At 42.3% G+C, this 19904-nt stretch overlaps 1 protein-coding gene across 2 annotated transcripts in view; it reads left to right on the forward strand.

Annotated features, from left to right (window-relative positions):
* The window catches only part of Ift56 (intraflagellar transport 56), a 47062-nt gene extending 33040 nt beyond the window's left edge, over nt 1-14022 (forward strand). The window contains exons 13-18 of one of the 2 annotated variants that reach the window (XM_069996879.1): nt 999-1087; nt 2641-2724; nt 6947-7016; nt 7485-7591; nt 8902-9035; nt 12129-14022. In XM_069996879.1, the coding sequence (XP_069852980.1) occupies nt 999-1087; nt 2641-2724; nt 6947-7016; nt 7485-7591; nt 8902-9035; nt 12129-12240 (596 nt within the window). In that variant the 3' untranslated portion in view covers nt 12241-14022. Of the gene's footprint in view, nt 1-998; nt 1088-2640; nt 2725-6946; nt 7017-7484; nt 7592-8881; nt 9036-12128 lie in introns of both variants that reach the window. The other variant, XM_069996881.1, reaches the window with a different exon arrangement.
* The last annotated feature ends 5882 nt before the right edge of the window (nt 14023-19904 follow it).

Consider the following 19904-nt stretch of genomic DNA (forward strand, 5'->3'; position numbering starts at 1 on the left):
CGACAAAAAATAAAAAATAAAAATAAATAAATAAATACATAGTATATCAGACTGTGATATAGTGTCGTGGTAAAAAAAAAAAAAAAAAGTGAAATGGGCCAGGCGCTGGTGGCTCACCCCTGTAATCCTAGCTACTCAGGAAGCTGAGATCTGAGGATCATGGTTCAAAGCCAGCCAGGGCAGGAAAGTCCATGAGACTCTTATCTCCAATTAACCACCAGAAAACTGCCAATGGTGCTGTGACTTCAGTAGTAGAGTGTTTGCCTTGAGCTAAAGAGCTCAGGGACAGTGCCTAGGCCCAGAGTTCAAGCCCCATGATTAACCAAAAAAAAAAAAAAAAAAAGTGGAGTAGAGTCTTCAGTTTGGGATCCTGCTATCCTCTGTAACCCCAAATGGAAGACTGTTACCAGGCAAAAACGTTGTGTTCAAGACAGAGTTAGATTCAGCTTAGTTCCATGACAAATTATTTCTTTTCTTTTTTTTTTTTTTTTTTGGTTGGTCATGGGGCTTGCACTCTGAGCCTGGGCGCTGTCCCTGAGCTCTTCAGCTCAAGGAGAGTGCTCTACTGCTTGAACCACAGCACCACTTCCGGTTTTCAAGTGGTTAATTGGAGATAAGGGTCTCATGGACTTTCCTGCCTGGGCTGGCTTTGAACCGAGATACTCAGATCTCAGCCTCCTGAGTAGCTAGGATTATAGGGCAAATTATTTCTTAATTCAAGATTAAAGGTGCCAGGTTGTCTTACAGACAAAAATGGACATCTGCCACATAAATTTATTTGTGGATGTTGGAATTGGATGGAAGAATCCACACCTGGAAAATGGTGTGGAGACTGCTGTAACTAGTGCACTGCGGCGCATGTGTTCAGTTTGGACTCTGGCGTTAAACCCCTCACAGAGATGCTTAGTCTCCCCGCTAGGACTGCGACCCCTGTTAAATGCTAAAGACAACTTTTTTGCTTAATGACCCCACAAGGTTTTCTTTTCCCTCCCTTTCAGATACAATACCAGGGAGGCAGTGCATGGCTTCCTGTTTCTTCCTACTGAAGCAATTTGATGATGTCTTGATTTACCTCAACTCATTTAAGGTCAGTATAGAATTATTTATGTGACCTTTTGTCAGAAGTTACAATGTTCTTACAGATAGTCCTTTTTCCTCTGGTGGCATTACTAACATCAATAAATTAATCTAATTCCTAGGAATACTTTTATGTGTATAATCAATGTAACTGATTTTTTTGTATTGTTTCTCTTTTTATTTTTATTTTTTTTGGGTCCGGTTGTGGGGCCTGAACTCTGGGCCTGGGCACTGTTCATCAGCTCTTCAGCTCAAGACTAGCGCTCTACCACTTGAGCCACAGCGCCACTTCCAGCTTTTTTCATTTTGCTTATGTGGTGCTGAGGAATGGAACCCAGGGCCTCAGGCATGCAAGGCAAGCGCTCTACCACTGAGCCATCTTCCCAGCCCCTGTTTCTCTTTTTAAACAAAATTTATTGTTAAGGAGCTGGGAAGGTGGCTCTGTGGTAGAGTGCTTGCCTCACGTGCATAAGGCCCTGGGTTCCATTCCTCAGCACCACAAACACAGGAAAAGCCAGAAGTGGCGCTGTGGCTCAAGTGGTAAAGCATTAGCTTGAGCTGAAGAGCCGAGGACAGCACCTAGGCCCAGAGTTCAAGTCTTATAACCAACACCAAAAAATATATATATTATTTAAAAATTCATTTATTAAAAATTCATTGTAATTATAACCCCTCTATACGATATTTTCACAATTAAGAAAATAAAATAAAAAATAAAAATTGCATTGTGGCTGGGAATGTGGCTCTGTGGTAGAGTGCTTGCCTTGCGTGCATAATGCCCTGGGTTCCATTCCTCAGCACCACATACACAGAAAAAGCAGGAAGTGGTGCTATAGCTCTAGTGGTAGAGCACTAGCCTTGAGCTGAAGAGCTGAGGAACAGTGCCCAGGCCCAGAGTTCAAGCCCCACAACCTGCAAAAAAAAAAAAAAAATTAAAAAAAAAATATATATAGTGGGAATGTGGCTTAGTAGTAGAGAGCTTACCTAGCATGCATGAAGCCCTGGGTTCAATTCCTCAGTAGCACATAAACTAAAAAAGACTAAAGTAGTGATGTAGCTCAAGTGGTAGAGTACTCACCTTGAGCAAAAGAAGCTCAAGGACAGTGCCCAGGCTCTGAGTTCAAGACCCAGGACTGGCAAAAATAAAATAAATAAATAAATAAATAATACATATCTATATATATGTATATATATAAGTATATATATATTTACTATAAAGTTGATATACAGAGGGGTTACAGTTACATAAGTCAGATGAGGGGCTGGGAAGATGGCTCAGTGGTAGAGTGCTTGCCTTGCATGCCTGAGGCCCTGGGTTCGATTCCTCAGCACCACATAAGCAAAAAGAAAAAAGCCGGAAGTGGCGCTGTGGCTCAAGTGGTAGAGCACTAGCCTTGAGCTGAAGAGCTGAGGGACAGTACCCAGGCCCAGAGTTCAGGCCCCACAACCGGGCCCCCCCCAAAAAAATAAGTCAGATGAGTACATTTCCTTTTAGACAATGCCACCCGTAATTGGTTTTATATTTTAAATATTAAGCTCAACATGACCTGTTCCTTTTTTTAGAGTTACTTCTATAACGATGACATCTTTAACTTTAATTATGCCCAAGCCAAAGCTGCGACAGGTAATACCAGTGAGGGAGAAGAGGTAGGTATCTCCTTTTTTGTTGTTTGTAAATGATATTTATTAAGGTACCTGCTTTTGAGAGCAGTTGAATGATTCTGTCTAAAACATTCTTATATTTTTCTCACTAAAATAAAATGGTCATGTTAAGTCTAGTAGTATATACCTATAATCCCAGGTACTTGGGAGGTATAAATGGGAGGATTGTAAATTAGTGCTATCCAGGGCAAAAAAAGAGATACACTATTTGTTCGTTTGTTTTTGGTGGTTTGTTGTTGCTGATGTTGTTTTTGCAGGTCCTGGGGCTTGAACTTTGAGCATAGGTGCTGTCCTGACCTTCTTTTGCTCAAGGAGAACACATTATCATTTGAGCCACAGTGACACTTCTGTCTTTTTTGAGTAGTTTATTGGAGATAAGAATCTCACGGAGGGGGCTGGGAAGGTGGCTCAGTGGTAGAGTGCATGCCTTGCATGCCAGAGGCCCTGGGTTCGATTCCTCAGCACCACATAAGCAAAAGGAAAAAAGCCGGAAGTGGCGCTGTGGCTCAAGTGGTAGAGCGCTAGCCTTGAGCTGAAGAGCTGAGGGACAGCGCCCAGGACCAGAGTTCAGGCCCCATGACCAGACCCAAAAAAACAAAAAAAAAACAAGAATCTCACAGAGTTTTCTGCCCAGGCTGGTTTTGAACCTCAATCCTCAAATCTCAGCCTCCTGAGTAGCTAGGATTATAGATAGGCATGAGCCACTGGCATCCAGTGAGAGACCCTATATTAAAACATAAACTGAAATGAAGCAAGCTTGGAATGTGACACAAGTGGTCCAGCCCTTGCTAGCCTGAATTTAAACACCAGTAGGCCCAAAAGCTTTTAAAATGAAATAAATCAATAAAAGGGTCAAGGATAAAGGACTATTGAAGAGTCTTTGATTTTATTTTAGGGTACATTAAAAAGCACAAGGTTATAGGTTGCATGGTTGCCCTAATTTTTTTTCGGCCAGTCATGGGACCTGAACTCTGGGCCTGGGCACTGTCCCTCAGCTCCTCAGCTCAAGGCTAGAGCTCTACCACTTGAGCCACAGCGCCACTTCCAGCTTTTTCTGCTTATGTGGTACTGAGGAATCAAACCCAGGGCCTCATGCATGCAAGGCAAGCACTCTACCACTGAGCCACCTTCCCAGCCCTGCCCTCATTTTTTATTGTGCCCATAAATCTACAAGTAAACACACTGGATGGTAAAGGACAAAAAAAAAATACACTTGGACATGATAAATTGTACAGGACTCTAGACATTCACACAGTGAGACCAAAGGAAGATATTCTTAGGAAAGGATCACAAAAGCTCAATATCTATGTGCAAATGATCATTTAAAATGATGTTTATTGAAATGAACTCCAAGAAATGGAAACAAGACTGCAAGGTTCTCCAAAAGGAGACGCCACATGGTTCAGGCAGAAAAGAGTTAATTGGGAGGAGAGCAAACTGCCAGCCCACAGGAGATTGATGTATGCAGAAAGAGAAGAAAAGAGAAAAGCAGCCAGGTGCTGGTGGCTCTTGCCTGTAATCCTAGCTACTCAGGAGGCTGAGATCTGAGGGTCCAGGTTCATAGACAGCCCACACAAGAAAGTCTGCAAGACTTCTCTCCAATTAACCACCAGGAAACCGAAGTGGCGCTGTGGCTCAAGTGGTAAGAATGCTAGCCTTGAGCTGAAGAGCTGAGGGACAGTACCCAGGCCCAGAGTTCAAGCCCCACGACTGACAAAAAATAAAATAAATAAATAAATAAAAGAGGAAAACAGAAGGAGGGAATTTGTGGTTGAATGAGATTATATAGGGAAAGGCTGGGGAGGTGTGACCACGGCGGATGGGAAGTGATCTCAGAACCTGGGAAACATCACTGTCTAAAGGAGGTGTGAACTGGGGAGGCAGGGGGGTGGGGGATGGGGTGAGGATGGCAGGTTGGGGGGTGTTCAGGAGGTGACCTCAGAGGATAAGGAAGCAACCTCAGAGTCTGGGGTCCTTTGCTTACTCCCAGTCAGATGATTACTGGTTGCAGGCAGGTGATTTTTGGTTAGGCTGCATGCTGTCTTTCCACAAAGAGGATGATGGGAGAGGGGGCTGTTCTTCCTGGCAGACATAACAAAGGTTTTTTTTGTTGTTGTTCTTTGCTTTTTTTTCCCTCTCCTTTGTAGCTGTTTTTGTTTTCTGTTTATTTTGTCTTGAATGTAAGTTTATCTAATTGGGGGAGGGTTAAAGGGAAATGGTGGGACAGGCTGGGCGCTGGGGGCTCACACCTGTCATCCTAGCTACTCAGGAGGCTGAGGTGTGAGGTGGGCAAGAAAGTTCATGAGACTCTTATCTCCACTTAACCACCAGAAAACCAGAAGTGGCGCTGTGGCTCAAGTGGTAGAGCACTAGCTTTGAGCTGAAAAGCTCAGGGAAAACGCCCAGGCCCAGAGTTCAAGCCCCATGACCAACAACAACAAAAAGAAATGGTGGGACAAAGGGTGAACAAATGCAGCAGTGATACTCATTAGACACTGTTGAAAATGACTATACAACTTATGGGTGGGAAAACTGGGAGAAAATGAAGGAAGAGGTGACACTATTCAAAAAGAAATGTACTCGTTACCTGACTTACGTAATTGTAACCCCTCTGTACATCACCTTTACATAACAATTTAAACAAAAATCTCAAGGTTGGCCAGGCACTGGTACCTCGGGCTTACTATCCTATCCTCCTCAGGAGGCTGAGTTCTCAGGATTACTGTTCAAAGCCAGCCCAGGTAGGAAAATCTGTGAGTCTCTTAGCTCCAATTAACCACCAGAAAACCAGGAGTGGAGCTGTGGCTCAAAGTAATAGAGCAGTAGTCTTGAGCAAAAATGCATATAGTGCCCAGTCCTCAAGTTCAAGCCCCACAACTGACAAAAAAAAAAAGGACAAGATGAATAGACAAAGATTTTATAATAGGAATATTTTCCCTTTTTGAATAGTTGTTTAGAAGAAAAAGTTATGTACAAAGAAGTATACAAAGCAAGCCTAGCCATATAACCAGTACATAGCTAATAAAACAATGTTACCATAATATCATAACTCACACAACACTTTTCTTTCTTCTTTTTTTTTTTTTTTTTTGGTCGGTTGTGGGGCTTGAACTCCGGGCTTGGGTGTTATCCCTCAGTTCTTCAGCTCAAGGCGAGCGCTCTATCGCTTGAGCCACAGCACCACTTCCAGTTTTCTAGTGGTTTATTAGAGATAAGAGTCTCACGGCCGGGCGCTGGTGGCTCACGCCTGTAATCCTAGCTACTCAGGAGGCTGAGATCTGAGGATCGCGGTTCAAAGCCAGCCCGGGCAGGAGAGACTGTGAGACTCCTATCTCCAATAAACCACCAGAAAACCAGAAGTGGCGCTGTAGCTCAAGTGGTAGAGCGCTGGCCTTGAGCTGAAGAGCTGAGGGACAGCGCCCAGGCCCAGAGTTCAAGCCCCACGACCGACAAAAAAAAAAAAGAGTCTCACAGACTTTCCTTGTTGGGGCTGGCTTTGAATCGTGATCCTCAGATCTCAGCCTCCTGAGTAGCTAGGATTACAGGTGTACGCTACTGGCGCCCAGCTCTTTTTTTTCAATCTCTCTTTTTTTTTGGGGGGGTGGGGGGTCTTGTCGTGGGGCCTGAACTCTGGGCCTGGGCGCTGTCCCTCAGCTCTTTAGCTCAAGGCTAGCGCTCTACCACTGAGCCACCTTCCCAGCCCCTTTCTTTTCTTTCTTTTTTTTTTTTTCCTTGTCATTTGTGGGGCTTGAACTCTGGGCTTGAGCGCTGTCCTTGCGTTCTTCAGCTCAAGGTGAGCACGCTACCGCTTGAGCCCCAGCGCCACTTCCGGTTTTCTGGTGGTTTATTGGAGATATGAGTTTCACAGACTTTCCTGCCCAGGTTGGCTTTGAACCACGATCTCACATCTCAGCCTCCTGAGCAGCTAGGATTACAGGTGTGAGCCATCAGCACCCGCCTACACTTTTCTTTTTAAGTCAGCCCACTTCTGCCAGAGTTAACCACAGTCCTCGCTTTAAGCTCCATGGAGGATGTGTTTAAATTATCTTATTTTCCCATTAATCTGTAAGGCTATAGTGATCATCAGCCCAAGGCACGCTGATACATCTGTGTAAACACACACAAACACATACATACAAAAACACACGTCCACACAGATATTGCAAAGCCAGCCTCATGTTTATCCTTCTCTTTCCTCGTGTTGCAGGTGTTCCTCCTGATTCAAAGTGAGAAGATGAAAAATGATTACATTTACCTCAGTTGGTTAGCTCGGTGCTGTAAGTCTTCTTTTAAATATTATAACAGGAATCTTCTTTTTGTTTGTTGTTTTTTTTTTTGGTCCAATCTTGGGGGCTTGAACTCAGGGCCTGGGCACTGTCCCTGAACTTCTTTGGCTCAAGGCTAGCACTCTATCACTTGAGCCACAGCTCCACTTCTGGCCTTTTCTGTTGATGTGGTACTGAGGGCTAGAACCCAGGGCTCCATGCATGCTAGGCAAGCACTCTGCCACTGTCACATTCTTAGCCCCAAGCTTTTGTAGTTACAGAAAAATTTTAGGCTGGAACTATGAAGAGACTGGCTGAATGGTAGGTACTTTCTTTTAAGAATATGGGCATGGTGGTGTATACCTGTAATGCTGGCACTTAGGAAGCTGAGACAGGAGGAGAGTGAATTCTAGGACAGCCTGTGCAACATAGTGAGACACAAAAATACTGTAAGGATAAATCTTTGTTTCTTTTTTGTAGATATCATGAATAAGAAACCAAGATTAGCCTGGGAACTTTATCTCAAGATGGAAACCTCTGGTGAATCCTTTAGTCTCTTGCAGCTCATTGCTAATGACTGTTACAAGGTAATTTTGAGTGAGAGTAAATAGAAAAAGTGACGATCAGTGTCCCATTGATATATTGGCTAAGGATTAGGGAGAAGTATCCTAGATGCAGAGTAGCTGTTGGTAACGAGATTTACATGATGATGTCAGAAATACCATTCTCTTTATGAATGATCTGAACTCAGAGATGGGCAGATTTCAGTTTTACCAATATATGAGTTTTAGATTTCTAAAGGCTATGAATTTTTTGTGGTTGAAACTGCAGATCTAAAACTCAGGAAAGAGTCCTGTTGATGTCTACAGGTATAAATTAGGACTTATCACCAACATTTAAGTAGTAATCAAAGCCCTCAAAAGTAATGAGAGAGCTGGGTGCAAGTGGATAATGCCTATAATCCTAATTGTTTAGGAGGCTAAGATCTGAGGATCACAGTTCTAAGCCAAGCCGGGCAGCAAAGTTCACAATATCTTTTTTTTTTTTTTTTTGTCGGTCATGGGGCCTGAACTCTGGGCCTAAGCACTGTCCCTCAGCTCTTCAGCTCAAGGCTAACGCCCTACCACTTGAGCCACTTCCAGCTTTTTCTGCTTATGTGGTGCTGAGGAATCGAACCCAGGACCTCATGCATGCAAGGCAAGCACTTTACCACTGAGCCACCTTCCCAGCTCCAGTTCACAATATATTATCTCCAATTAACAACCAGAAAAAGCCAGAAGTAGAGCTGTAGCTCAAGTGTTAGAGCAATAGCCTTGAGTCAAAAAGCTCAAGGACAGTACCTAGTTCAAGCCCAGGTCTGGCACACAAAAAATTAAATAAATAAAGCAAATAACCAGAAACAGAAGTGGAGTTGTGACTGAAGGGGTAGAAGTCAGCTTTGAGTGAAAAAGCCAAGCAAGAGGCCAAGGCACTGAGTTCAACCCTGGGTACTGGCACCAAATAAATCCAAGAAGTAGGGCAAACTGTCAAGAAGTAGAAGCTATCATGACAAAAAGGAGATAGTGAGGGGAGGAAAGATATTACATATATACATACCTATATATGTGTGTATATATAACACATACATGTATAATTATTTATATTTAAATCATTCATATAAAATCAGCTTATATATATTCCTGCTTTATTAGTAAATGAAATTCAAGTTTCAAGCCAAAAATTTTGTCATTTCCATGTGCATTTATATATTTAAGTTAAATGTTTATGTTTATTTTAAATGTTGAGTTGTTTGCATGAAACATTTCTGTGTGTCATGTAGTTGTGCTTGTCTGTGTGCTTAGTACCATGATGTCTAATCTTTTGCGCTTAACTGTCAGCACACACTTGTTTTGTTCAGATGGGCCAGTTTTACTATTCAGCCAAAGCCTTTGACGTCCTGGAGAGGCTTGATCCCAACCCTGAATACTGGGAAGGCAAAAGGGGCGCATGTGTGGGCATTTTCCAGATGATCTTAGCAGGGAGAGAACCCAAGTAAGTAATCCAACAGGCACTTCTGCCTCTCAACTTGCTGTTGTATAATGGGCAATAATTGTGTCCTTTGATGATACCTTTCTGTTGTTGTTGTTGTAGGGATTGAACTCAGGGCCTGGGTGTTGTCTCTGAGCCTCTTTGTGCTCAAGGCTAGTGCTCTACCACCTGAGCCACAGCACCACTTATGTTTATTGAGTGATTAATTGAAGATAAGAGTCTCATGGGGACTTTTCTGCCCTGACTGACTTGGAGCCATGATCCTCAGATCTCAGCCTTCTCAGTAGCTAGTATTACAGGTGTGAGCCATCAGTGCCTGGCTGATGATACCTTCTGTAAACACGAAATTAGAAATCTGCTTTAGAATGATACAAAAAGTTAAAATGTTTAAGATTAGTATATAATCATTTTTCTTAAGAATTGCCTTTATTTTATGGAATAAAATCATCCTAAATTATATTTACTGGGAACATTGAGTATAGTTAAACTCAGAAATGAAAGGGCAAATTGTATATTTGGTTTCAAGTGAATATCCACTTTCACAAACAAAATGGTTTACACTCTTCTATTTTCTTTGCCCATTGGATTTTTTTTTTTTTTTTTGGCCAGTCATGGTGCCTGAACTCTGGGCCTGGGCAAGGCAAGTACTCTATCACTGAGCTACCTTCCCAACCCCGCCTATTGGATTTTTTATGTGTGTATGTGTTACTTAGTTTAGACCTCAAAAAATTAGAGATAGCATGGATGTGGTTGATAATCCTGACATTTCTTCCGTCTTCTTATAGTCCAGAAAATTCTAAGACATTAGATTATATAAAGCTCCAATTGAACAAAAATTAAAATACTTCAAATTCAGGCTCTAAAAATAGTTTCACATAATGCATTTGTTACTGATGTATATGAATAAGAAATGTAATAATTTTTTTAAGCAAATAATCTTACAACGATTACTTCCTGCCTTGTATCTACTTCCAATTCTAAATAAGTTTCAGAGCATTTAGTCAGGTAAAGAAAGTTGCTTATGCTGGGCGCCAGGCTCACGCCTGTAATCCTAGCTACTCAGGAGGCTGAGATCTGAGGATGATGGTTCAAAGCCAGCCAGGGAAGGAAAGTCCATGAGACTCTTATCTCCAATAAACAATCAGAAAACCTGAAGTGGCGCTGTAGCTCAAGTGGTAGAGCGCTAGCCTTGAGCTGAAGAGCTGAGGGACAGCGCTCTGGTCCAGAGTTCAAGCCCCACGACTGACAAAAAAAGAAAGAAAGAAAGAAAGAAAGTTGCTTATGCAGGAAAATGAAATAAAAACTATGAAAGGAATGTTAAGAAAGGGAAGCTGTGAGCAGCCATGTAGAGATCTGGCAAGCAAACAGGGATAGTTTAGCATGTAATACTTAAAGCTGGAGTTTTAAAATGTATTAAATTGGAATCATTTAAAACATAAATTCTAGCCGGGCGCTGGTGGCTCACACCTGTAATCCTAGCTACTCAGGAGGCTAAGATCTGAGGATCGTGGTTCAAAGCCAGGCTGGGCAGGAAAGTCTGTGAGACTCTTATCTCCAATAAACCACTAGAAAATGGGAAGTGGTGCTGTGGCTCAAGCAGTAGAGTGCTCATCTTGAGCGCAGGGACAGCGCCCAAGCCCAGAGTTCAAGCCCCATGACCAACCCCCCCCACCAAAAAAAAAAATCTGAGTGTTTACCAAATCTTAGTATTTGATGCTCTTCTCTTCCATCTATATTATGTAGGCCTTTCTTGAATAAATTTCTTTTTTGTTTGTTTGTTTGTTTGTTTTTGGCCAGTCATGGCGCCTACCGCTTGAGCCATAGCGCCACTTCTGGCTTTTTCTGCTTATGTGGTGCTGAGGAATCAAACCCAAGGCCTCATTCATGCAAGGCAAGCACTCTACCACTGAGCCACCTTCCCAGCCCTTAAATAAATTTCTTGATGAAATATTATGATACCCCACTTAAAATGGTTACCAACTTAAATCTAAGACTCAAACAAATAGTAATGTAGCTAGAATTTGAATCCAACTCACTAAGTCCAACTCCTGGATATTCTACTACTATTTTTATTTCTGCACCTCTTCCTCCTCCTTACCTTTTCTCCATCTCCTTATCCCCTTCTTTTTCTCCTCCTCCTCCTCCCCTCCCTCCCTACCTCTTCCTTCTCTCCTTTCCTCTTCCTCCTCCTCTTCCTTAACTTCTTGTTTCTTATTGTATTGGAGTAAGAATTCAACCTCTTGCTCATGGATGTATACTTTCTACCTTTTTATGCAAAATAAATATAGAAATAGGAATAGTTAGATGATCTCAAAAGAATAAAAAGATAGGGGAGATGGGGGGGTGGGAGATGGGAAAGGATGGGAAAGGGAAACAAAGGAGGAGGCAACAATCCTTGATAAGAAATGTACTCATTATCTTGCCCATGCAATTGTAACCCCTCCATATGGTATTTTCACAATAAAAAAATTAAAAGATGAATAGTATGTGTAGATAATATTGATAAGGAAAACTTGGGTTGACAGGATGGAGTGCACAGAATTTCCATTTTGTACTGCCAATACCAGAATAGAAAGCTAGGAAGCTTGTAGTTGGATTGTGAGTACACAGTAGAGGAATCTATTACTCTGCCTTACGAGAAGTACACTTACAGATGGGCGCCGGTGGCTCACGCCTGTAATCCTAGCTACTCAGGAGGCTGAGATCTGAGGATCACGGTTCAAAGCCAGCCTGGGCAGGAAACTCCGTGAGACTCTATCTCCACTAAACCACTAGAAAACTGGAAGTGGTGCTGTGGCTCAAGCAGTAGAGCACTCGCCTTGAGCTGAAGAGTACAGGGAAAATACCCAGGCCCAGAGTTCAAGCCCCACAATCGACAAAAAAAAAAAAAAAAAAAAGAAGTACACTTACAAATTTACAAAGTTACAAATTACAGTACAGTAATAAAGTACTGCAAACTCTACATCAAACTGCTATATAAGTTAATAAAGTGTGAACGTTGTGCATATGTACTTCATACAGTTACAAAGTTATACATTAATTTTGTCAATTTTTATTCTTTATTGAAACGTTTTGCTATTCCAACCTTTTTCTCAGAGAGACGCTTCAAGAAGTTCTCCATTTACTGAGAAGCACAGGTAATACACAAGTAGAATATATCATCCGAATCATGAAGAAATGGGCCAAAGAAAACAGAGTGTCTATCTGAAATAGCTCCGTGGTCTAAGCCTAAGGATCAGCTTCAACTTTAACATAACATTGGAAAACATTTTCCTTAAGTTGAATCAAAGATACAGGGCTCTACTTGATTGACATGGACCATCCTTGCTCAAGACCTAAGATCAGTGACTGACTTGAGACCTAGGTCCCTGACCTAACCAAGTACCATAGTCTGTGCTGTGCCCTGTTATGATCCTACCAGCAATAAGTCATTGGATTTACTTGGTGCCTTTCTTCAGAATACTGTCATGTAATTTACTGACATTTCTCTTCTTTTCATGTTAGGATTTCATGGTATTGTCTCCTAGTGCAATAAGTGACTTTGATGATAAAGAATCACTATCATTTTGTCATCTTACCATCTCTCATTTCCAAACATTATCCTGTTTGTTTGTTTGTTTGTTTTGAGGGAATTCCATAAAGAGTTTTATAACACATTTCTGAATTTTGGGAGAACAGGATTTTCATTAACTAGCCGTGTGACATTAAGTATGGCCAGAAGATTCTCGATCAAACTGTCCCGCCACACCTGGAAAAGATGCCTGTGGGGTTCCACTCTCTCAGGAATTGATTGTTCATGATAATAATGTTAATGTTACAGTAGAGTCAAATGAGTTCTGCGGTTTTTTTAAAAGGTAAGTACTATGAAAAAAAATCGTGTAATGTCTCTAAAGGAATTCATGATACAAAGTCTACAAATCTCATTAGTCATCTCTTCAGTGTGTTTAGGTAACCAAGATAGTTGGGTTTAACTATATCTGCTGAGTAAGCACACATTTTGAAACTAGGGATACCATTTATATGTAGTTAACATAGGCACTTATTCCTGTGAGTCACACTGGGATGGTGGCTTCTTGGAGACCTCCTCCTGGCTGGACTTCAGTATGGTCGCTGAGCTCTCTTAGCATACACCTCCTCTACCGCTGAGCATTCCTAGGCGCATAGCCTATTTTCAGGAGATGGATCCACATCCATCTACACATTAATTACCTTTGTTTCTATATCAGATCATTTTCATCAGTTTAATATACCCACTGTGACATCTAGAAAGTACGCAGCCATCCCTATCCACCATAAAATGGATGTGAATTCCTTGAGGCAGTCACATCAGAAGAATTCTATTATTCTTCTATTGCATTAGTTTTTCCTCTTGTCCCCAGCATCCCCCTGGGGATGGCAGCGTCCTCTACAATGGCAAGGGGCATCCAGCCAGACTCAGAGTAGCCTAGGAGAGACAGAGGCCACTGAAGATAACCTTACCTCTGGATGGTGGTAAGGGGCCTTCTCTATTCAGGAAGATGGCCAGCCTGCTTACATTTTATATTCCATTCAGATGTAATCATTCTAGAGCACAAATCAAGATCAACTGGCCGGGCTGGGAATATGGCTCAGTGGTAGAGCGCTTGCCTTGCATGCATGAGGCCCTGGGTTCGATTCCTCAGCACCACATAAGCAAAAAGAAAAAAAATCATTCCTGTAAAATTTTACCTTGCTTAAAACATTGGGCAACACAATAATGGGAAAGACTGACAGATCTCCTCAGTAGCTTTTGGCAATTAAATTTGTCTTCCAATGAATTGCTATGATTTTTAAATTTTCTTAACTTGCAAAGATTTTCCACTAATGGTGATTTACTGTTAAATGAGTTTTTTGTTTGTTTGTTTGTTTGTTTTTTTGGGTCCGATCGTGGGGCCTGAACTCTGGGCCTGGGCACTGTCCCTCAGCTCTTCAGCTCAAGGCTAGTGCTCTACCACTTGAGCCACAGCACCACTTCCGGCTTTTTTTCTTTTTTTGCTTATGTGGTGCTGAGGAATCGAACCCAGGGCCTTGAGCATGCAAGGCAAGCGCTCTACCACTGAGCCACCTTCCCAGCCCTGTTAAATGAGTTTTTATTGAATTTAACAATTTACTATTCATCCTGACATTTTCTTGTCTTTTAGTGGGGAAAAACATATTCCAAAAAGTAGCAGAATCTTAGGCTAATTTTTTTAAAGCTTTTAGTCTACAAGATTGAGCCAGAAACATACAGATTCATTTAAATAGAAGTATATCCCTTTCTATCATTCTATCATTTTAAGGGAACTGATTCTGAATTTCTTGTGTTTAAGGCTGCAGGTTGTCTTCTCCCACGTGGTAATGGGGAGAGAGGAAAGTCAGGGCTTAGGAATGTAATATGATGTATATAGTTTATATCATCAATGTACTATTTATAGCTTGAAGCATACATTACTCGCAAATGGGAAACAAACTCTTTTGCAATTATTTTTGTACCTCAAATTAATTATTACAACCACTGTATTATATTCCAATTAAAGTTTATTACTTGGTTTTTACCATGGCATTCTGTTTCATATGTTAAATGAAGGACCTTGGTTATGTCATGAGCCATCTCCCTTTCTTTCCTGGCACTAGAGTGAAGGTAGGAAAATAAAAGTTTTGAGCCCCACAGATTACTATCCACAATAGCGGAAAGTAGTTATTTCCTAAGAAGCTTTTTCCACTAAGAGCTGGTGAATCTAGGTTTGGCTCTTTGCTGAATTACAGTCTGCTCAGAAGTTGTATGAGCAGGACATAGTACAATGCCTCACATATAAAACACTCTTAATTACTTGCTGGCTAAAGAACTACACATTTGATAACTGGTGGAGCAAGGGAGTTGAGAGATCAGACTTCATGGATCTAATGATCATTGTGTTGTGTGCTAAGCCTATGCAGGGTACAGCAGATGTTAAGAGAACTAGTGCACAAGCCTGGCCCTTACAAAGTCATTCTAATAGCTGGAGATAGTACGTGATTTATGTCATCATAAATGACAGAAGGCTGTGGGCTGGATGTCAGGGGCTCACATCTGTAATACTAGCTACCCTGGAGGCTAAGATTGGAAAGATATGGTTCAAAGCCAGTCCAGGTAGAAAATTTCACTAGTCTCCATCTCCAAAATAACTAACCCAAAAGTTAGACAAGGCTAGGCACTAGTAGTTTATGCCTGTAGTCTTAGCTATTCAGGAGGCTGAGTAGCTAGGAAGGCAAGTTGTTGAGACTTTTATCTCCAACTAACCACCAAAAAGCCAGAAGTAGAGGTGTGGCGCAAATGGTAGAGTGCCAACCTGGAGGAAAAAAAAAGACCCTAAGTTCAAGCCCTATTATCAGCCCCAGACTAAAAAAGCTATATGAGGGGCTGGGAAGATGGCTCAGTGGTAGAGCGCTTGCCTTGCATGCCTGAGGCCTTGGGTTCGATTTCCTCAGCACCACATAAGCAAAATGAAAAAAGCTGGAAGTGGCGCTGTGGCTCAAGTGGTAGAGCTCTAGCCTTGAGCTGAAGAGCTGAGGGACAGCGCCCAGGCCCCACAACCAGACCCCCCCCCCCAAAAAAAAAAGCTATATGAATGCTGGTGGCTCCAGCCTGTAATCCTTGCTACTCAAGAGGATAAGATACAGAGATTGTGGTTCAAAGCCAGTCTAGGCAGGAAAGTCTATGAGACTCTTACCTCCATTTAACTACTAAAAAGCTAGAAGTGGGGCTGTGGCTCAAGTAGTCACACACTAACTTTGAGCTGGGAAGGTGGCTCAGTGGTAGAGTGCTTGCCTTGCATGCTCGAGGCCCTGGGTTCGATTCCTCAGCACCACATAAGCAAAAAGAAAAAAGCCGGAAGTGGCGCTGTGGCTCAAGTGGTAGAGCGCTAGCCTTGAGCTGAAGAGCTGAGGGACAGTGCCCAGGCCCAGAGTTCAGACCCCACGACCGGACCAAAAAAAAAAAAAAAAGTATATGCCAGAATTATTGAAGATGGACCAGAAATTATTCAAGCTTCCTATCAAACTAAAGCAAAGGGTGAAATAAAACCAGATACATTCTCGGGTGGCTTTGTGCTTTAAGAGATCTGATGTAAAGTTTTTGTATATTTCCTATTTGACCCACCAAGCAGATTCTTCTTTCATTTAATAAAGATGCTTTTTTTTTCTTTTTTTCTTTTTATTGTGAAAGTACTGTACAGAGGGGTTACAATTACATGGGCAAGATAATGAGTACATTTGTTATCAAGCATTGTAGCCTCCTCCTTTGTTTCCCCTTCCCATCCCTTCCCATCTTCCCCCTCACCCCCCTTAAAGATGCTTTTTGTAAAAAAAAAAAATATATATATATATATATACAAAATCCACAGTCCATTTGTTTTTTGTTTGTTTGTTTGTTTTTATTTGTTTGCTAGTCCTGTGACTTAAACTCTTTGCCTAAGGGCTGTCTCTGAGGTTGGTACTCAAGGCCAGCACTCTACCACTTGAGCCAGGGAACCACTTCTGACTTTTTGTGGCTAATTGGAGATAAGAGTCCCATGGACTTTCCCATGTGGGCTGGCTTTGAACCATGATCCTCAGATCTCATCCTCCTGAGTAGGTCAGATTAAAAGCTTAAGCCACCAGTGCCCAGCAAGACATGAAATTTTTAAGTGAATACAGGAAAACATAGGGTAAACTGTAAAAGTTACAGTTCCAAGCCTGGCACCGGTAGCTGATGCCTGTAATCCTAGCTACTCAGGAGGCTGAGATCTGAGGATTGCAGTTCAAAGCCAGCCCGGGCAGGAAAGTCAATAAGACTCTTACCTCCAGTAAATCACAGAAAACCAGAAGTGGTGCTGTAGTTCAAGCAGTAGAGAGCTCGCCTTGAGCTGAAGAGTTCAGGGACAGCACTTACGCCAGAGTTCAAGCCCCATGACCAGCCAAAAAAAAAAAAAAAAAGTTAAAGGGTGGGTGCCAGTGGCTCACGCTTATAATCCTAGCTACTCAGGAGGCTGAGATCTGAGGATCATGGTTCAAAGCCAGCCTGGGCAGGAAAGTCCATGAGACTCTTATCTACAATAAACCACTCAGAAAACTGGAAGTAGTGCTGTGGCTCCAGTGGTAGAGTGTTAGCCTTGAGCTGAAGAGCTGAGGGACAACACCCAGGCCCAGAGTTCAAGCCCCATGACTGACAAAAAAAAAAAAATTACAGGTCCAGGTAATTAATTTTTAAATAGGACTTAGATTGCCCAGCACAAAAGAACAAGATTTGACAAACAGGACTAGATTAAAAAGATTCTCCTCACTACAAAAGAATCAAATTAGTGGGCTGGGGAGGTGGCTCAGTGGTAGAGCGCTTGCCTTGCATGCATGAGGCCCTGGGTTCGATTCCTCAGCACCACATAAGCAGAAAAAAAAAAAAAAAGCTGGAAGTGACCTTGTAGCTCAAGTGGTAGAGCACTAGCCTTGAGGTGAAGAGTTGAGGGACAGTGCCCAGACCCAGAGTTCAGGCCCACGACCGCATCCCCCTGCCCCCCCCAAAAAAAAAAGTTATAAAAAAAAATCAAATTACCAGAAACAAGAGTCAATCCAGGGAATGGGAGACAAATCTTTTCCAGATATTCAATATATAAAAGGTTAATATCTAGCATGTACAAAGAACTCAGGCAGGTTGCCAGAGGTTAACGTCTATAACTCTAGCTACTTAGGAAGCTGAAATCTGAGGATCCTGATTTGAAGCCAGCCTGGCAGGAAAGTCTGTGAGACTCTTTCCACAGTCCATTTGTGTTTTATCAACTACCTAAGAGTTCAGAAGAATTGGATTTTTTCCGTGGTCTCTGATTGTTCATGAACTCAGAACTTTGTTCTTCCCCAGCACAAACTCTATTATTACTGGGAGCCATGTCTCCAGCCCTTTGGCTCAGGGTTTTTTTGTTTTTTGTTTTTTAATTAATTAATTAAAAAAAATATTTTTGTCAGTCATGGGGCTTGAACTCTGGGCCTGGAGCACTCAGCTCTTCAGCTCAAGGCAAGCACTCTACACTTGAGCCAAAGCACCACTTCTGGTTTTCTGAGTGGTTCATTGGAGATAAGAGACTCATGGAGTTTCCTGCCCTGGCTGGCTTTGAACTCAGATCTCAGCCCCCTGAGTAGCTAGGATTACAGGTGTGAGCCACCTTCCCAGCCCGGCTCTGAGTATTTTTGAGATAGGGTTTTCCTTTTGTCCTGGTCCAGCCTGGATCGTAATCTTTCTCTTTATGCTTCCCACCGTAGCTGGGATGGCAAGAACAAGCCACACACCCATCTTTTTCTGTTGAAATGGAAATCTCGAGAATACCTTTTGCCTGGACTGGATCTCAGCCTCCCCTGTAGCTGGGATGGCAGACAAATTAGTTTTTTCAGAGCAAACTTGATTTCAGCCCAGCTCTTTCCCCTGAAACAATCAGATGACAGCTAAAGAATTGCACTTGCCCTTCTATTGTTAGTTTTCTCTATAAACATGCAATTAGTTATACTTTCCTTTGCCAGTTTCTAACAAAGGAGTGATTAATAGGGTAGAGTGAAGACATCTTTCAAGTTTTTAAAATTATAAGCATGTTAGCATGAAAATGTAAGTACAACATTCAAAAGAATAAATTGTGCTGTATACTATAAAGGCAGTAAAGTTCTGGAGTAAGATAGCCTGTATATTTATTGAGAGATTCCAAGTGGGAAACAACTGCAGTAGGTTAAACGGAAAAGACCATTTGGGAAAAGAGAACTTAAGCCAATGCTTTAAGAATTTAGACAAAAATAAGTAAATTGTATCAGAAGAAAATAAAAGCATACCCAGGGGCTGGTGGCTCATGCCTGTAATCCTAGCTAATAAGAAGGCTGAGATCTGAGGATTGCAATTCCAAGCCAGCCCAATTAACTACCCAAAAGCTGGAAATGGTAGAGCAAGTGATAGAGCACTAGCTTTGAACAAAAAAAAAAAAAAACCTCAGGGACAGCGCCTAGACCCTGAGTCCAAGCTCTAGAAAAAGTATGTGCACGCACGCAAGCTCATGTAAGCATGCACGCACACACACACACGGAAAAGTAAAAAAAGAACAGAACAAATGTAGCCTTGAATAAAATATGTTAATATTTAATCTTTTTTGTGTGTCTGTATGTGCAGGTACTGGGCATGAACTCAGTGCCTGGGCACTATACTTTAGCCTTCTCACGCCTAGCACTCTACCTCTTTTTTTTTTTTTTTTTTTTTGACAGTTGTGGGGCCCGAACTCTGGGCCTGGGCGCTGTCCCTCAGGCTCTTCAGCTCAAGGCTAGTGCTCTACCACTGAGCCACAGCACCACTTCCGGCTTTTTTCTGCTTATGTGGTGCTGAGGAATCGAACCCAGAGCCTCATGCTTGTGAGGCAAGCACTCTACCTCTGAGCCAACTTCCTAGCTCACAGCATTCTACCTCTTGAGGCACACCTCTACTTTTGGTTTTTGGTGATTAATTGGAGATGAGAGTCTCATGGACTTCTTTTTTTTTTTTTTGGTCCGGTCGTGGGGCCGGGACTCTGGGCCTGGGCACTGTCCCTCAGCTCTTCAGCTCAAGGCTAGCACTCTACCACTTGAGCCACAGTGCCACTTCCGACTTTTTTCTTATGTGGTGCTGAGGAATAGAACCCAGGGCCTCGAGCATGCAAGGCAAGTGCTCTACCACTGAGCCACCTTCCCAGCCCCTCATGGACTTTTTAACATAGGTGGATTTTGAACTAAGATCCTCAGATCTCAGCCTCCTGTGCAGCTAGGATTACAGATGGAAGCCACTGGCACCCAGCTAGATGTTTAATCTTTCATTTGTTTGTGTGTTTATTGAGAGGGAGAGGAAGAAGGGGAGGGGAGCCT

The sequence above is a fragment of the Dipodomys merriami genome, unplaced genomic scaffold (assembly GCF_024711535.1).
Source record: "Dipodomys merriami isolate MVZ:Mamm:240054 unplaced genomic scaffold, mDipMer1.0.p SCAF_5, whole genome shotgun sequence".
Classification (NCBI taxonomy): domain Eukaryota; kingdom Metazoa; phylum Chordata; class Mammalia; order Rodentia; family Heteromyidae; genus Dipodomys; species Dipodomys merriami.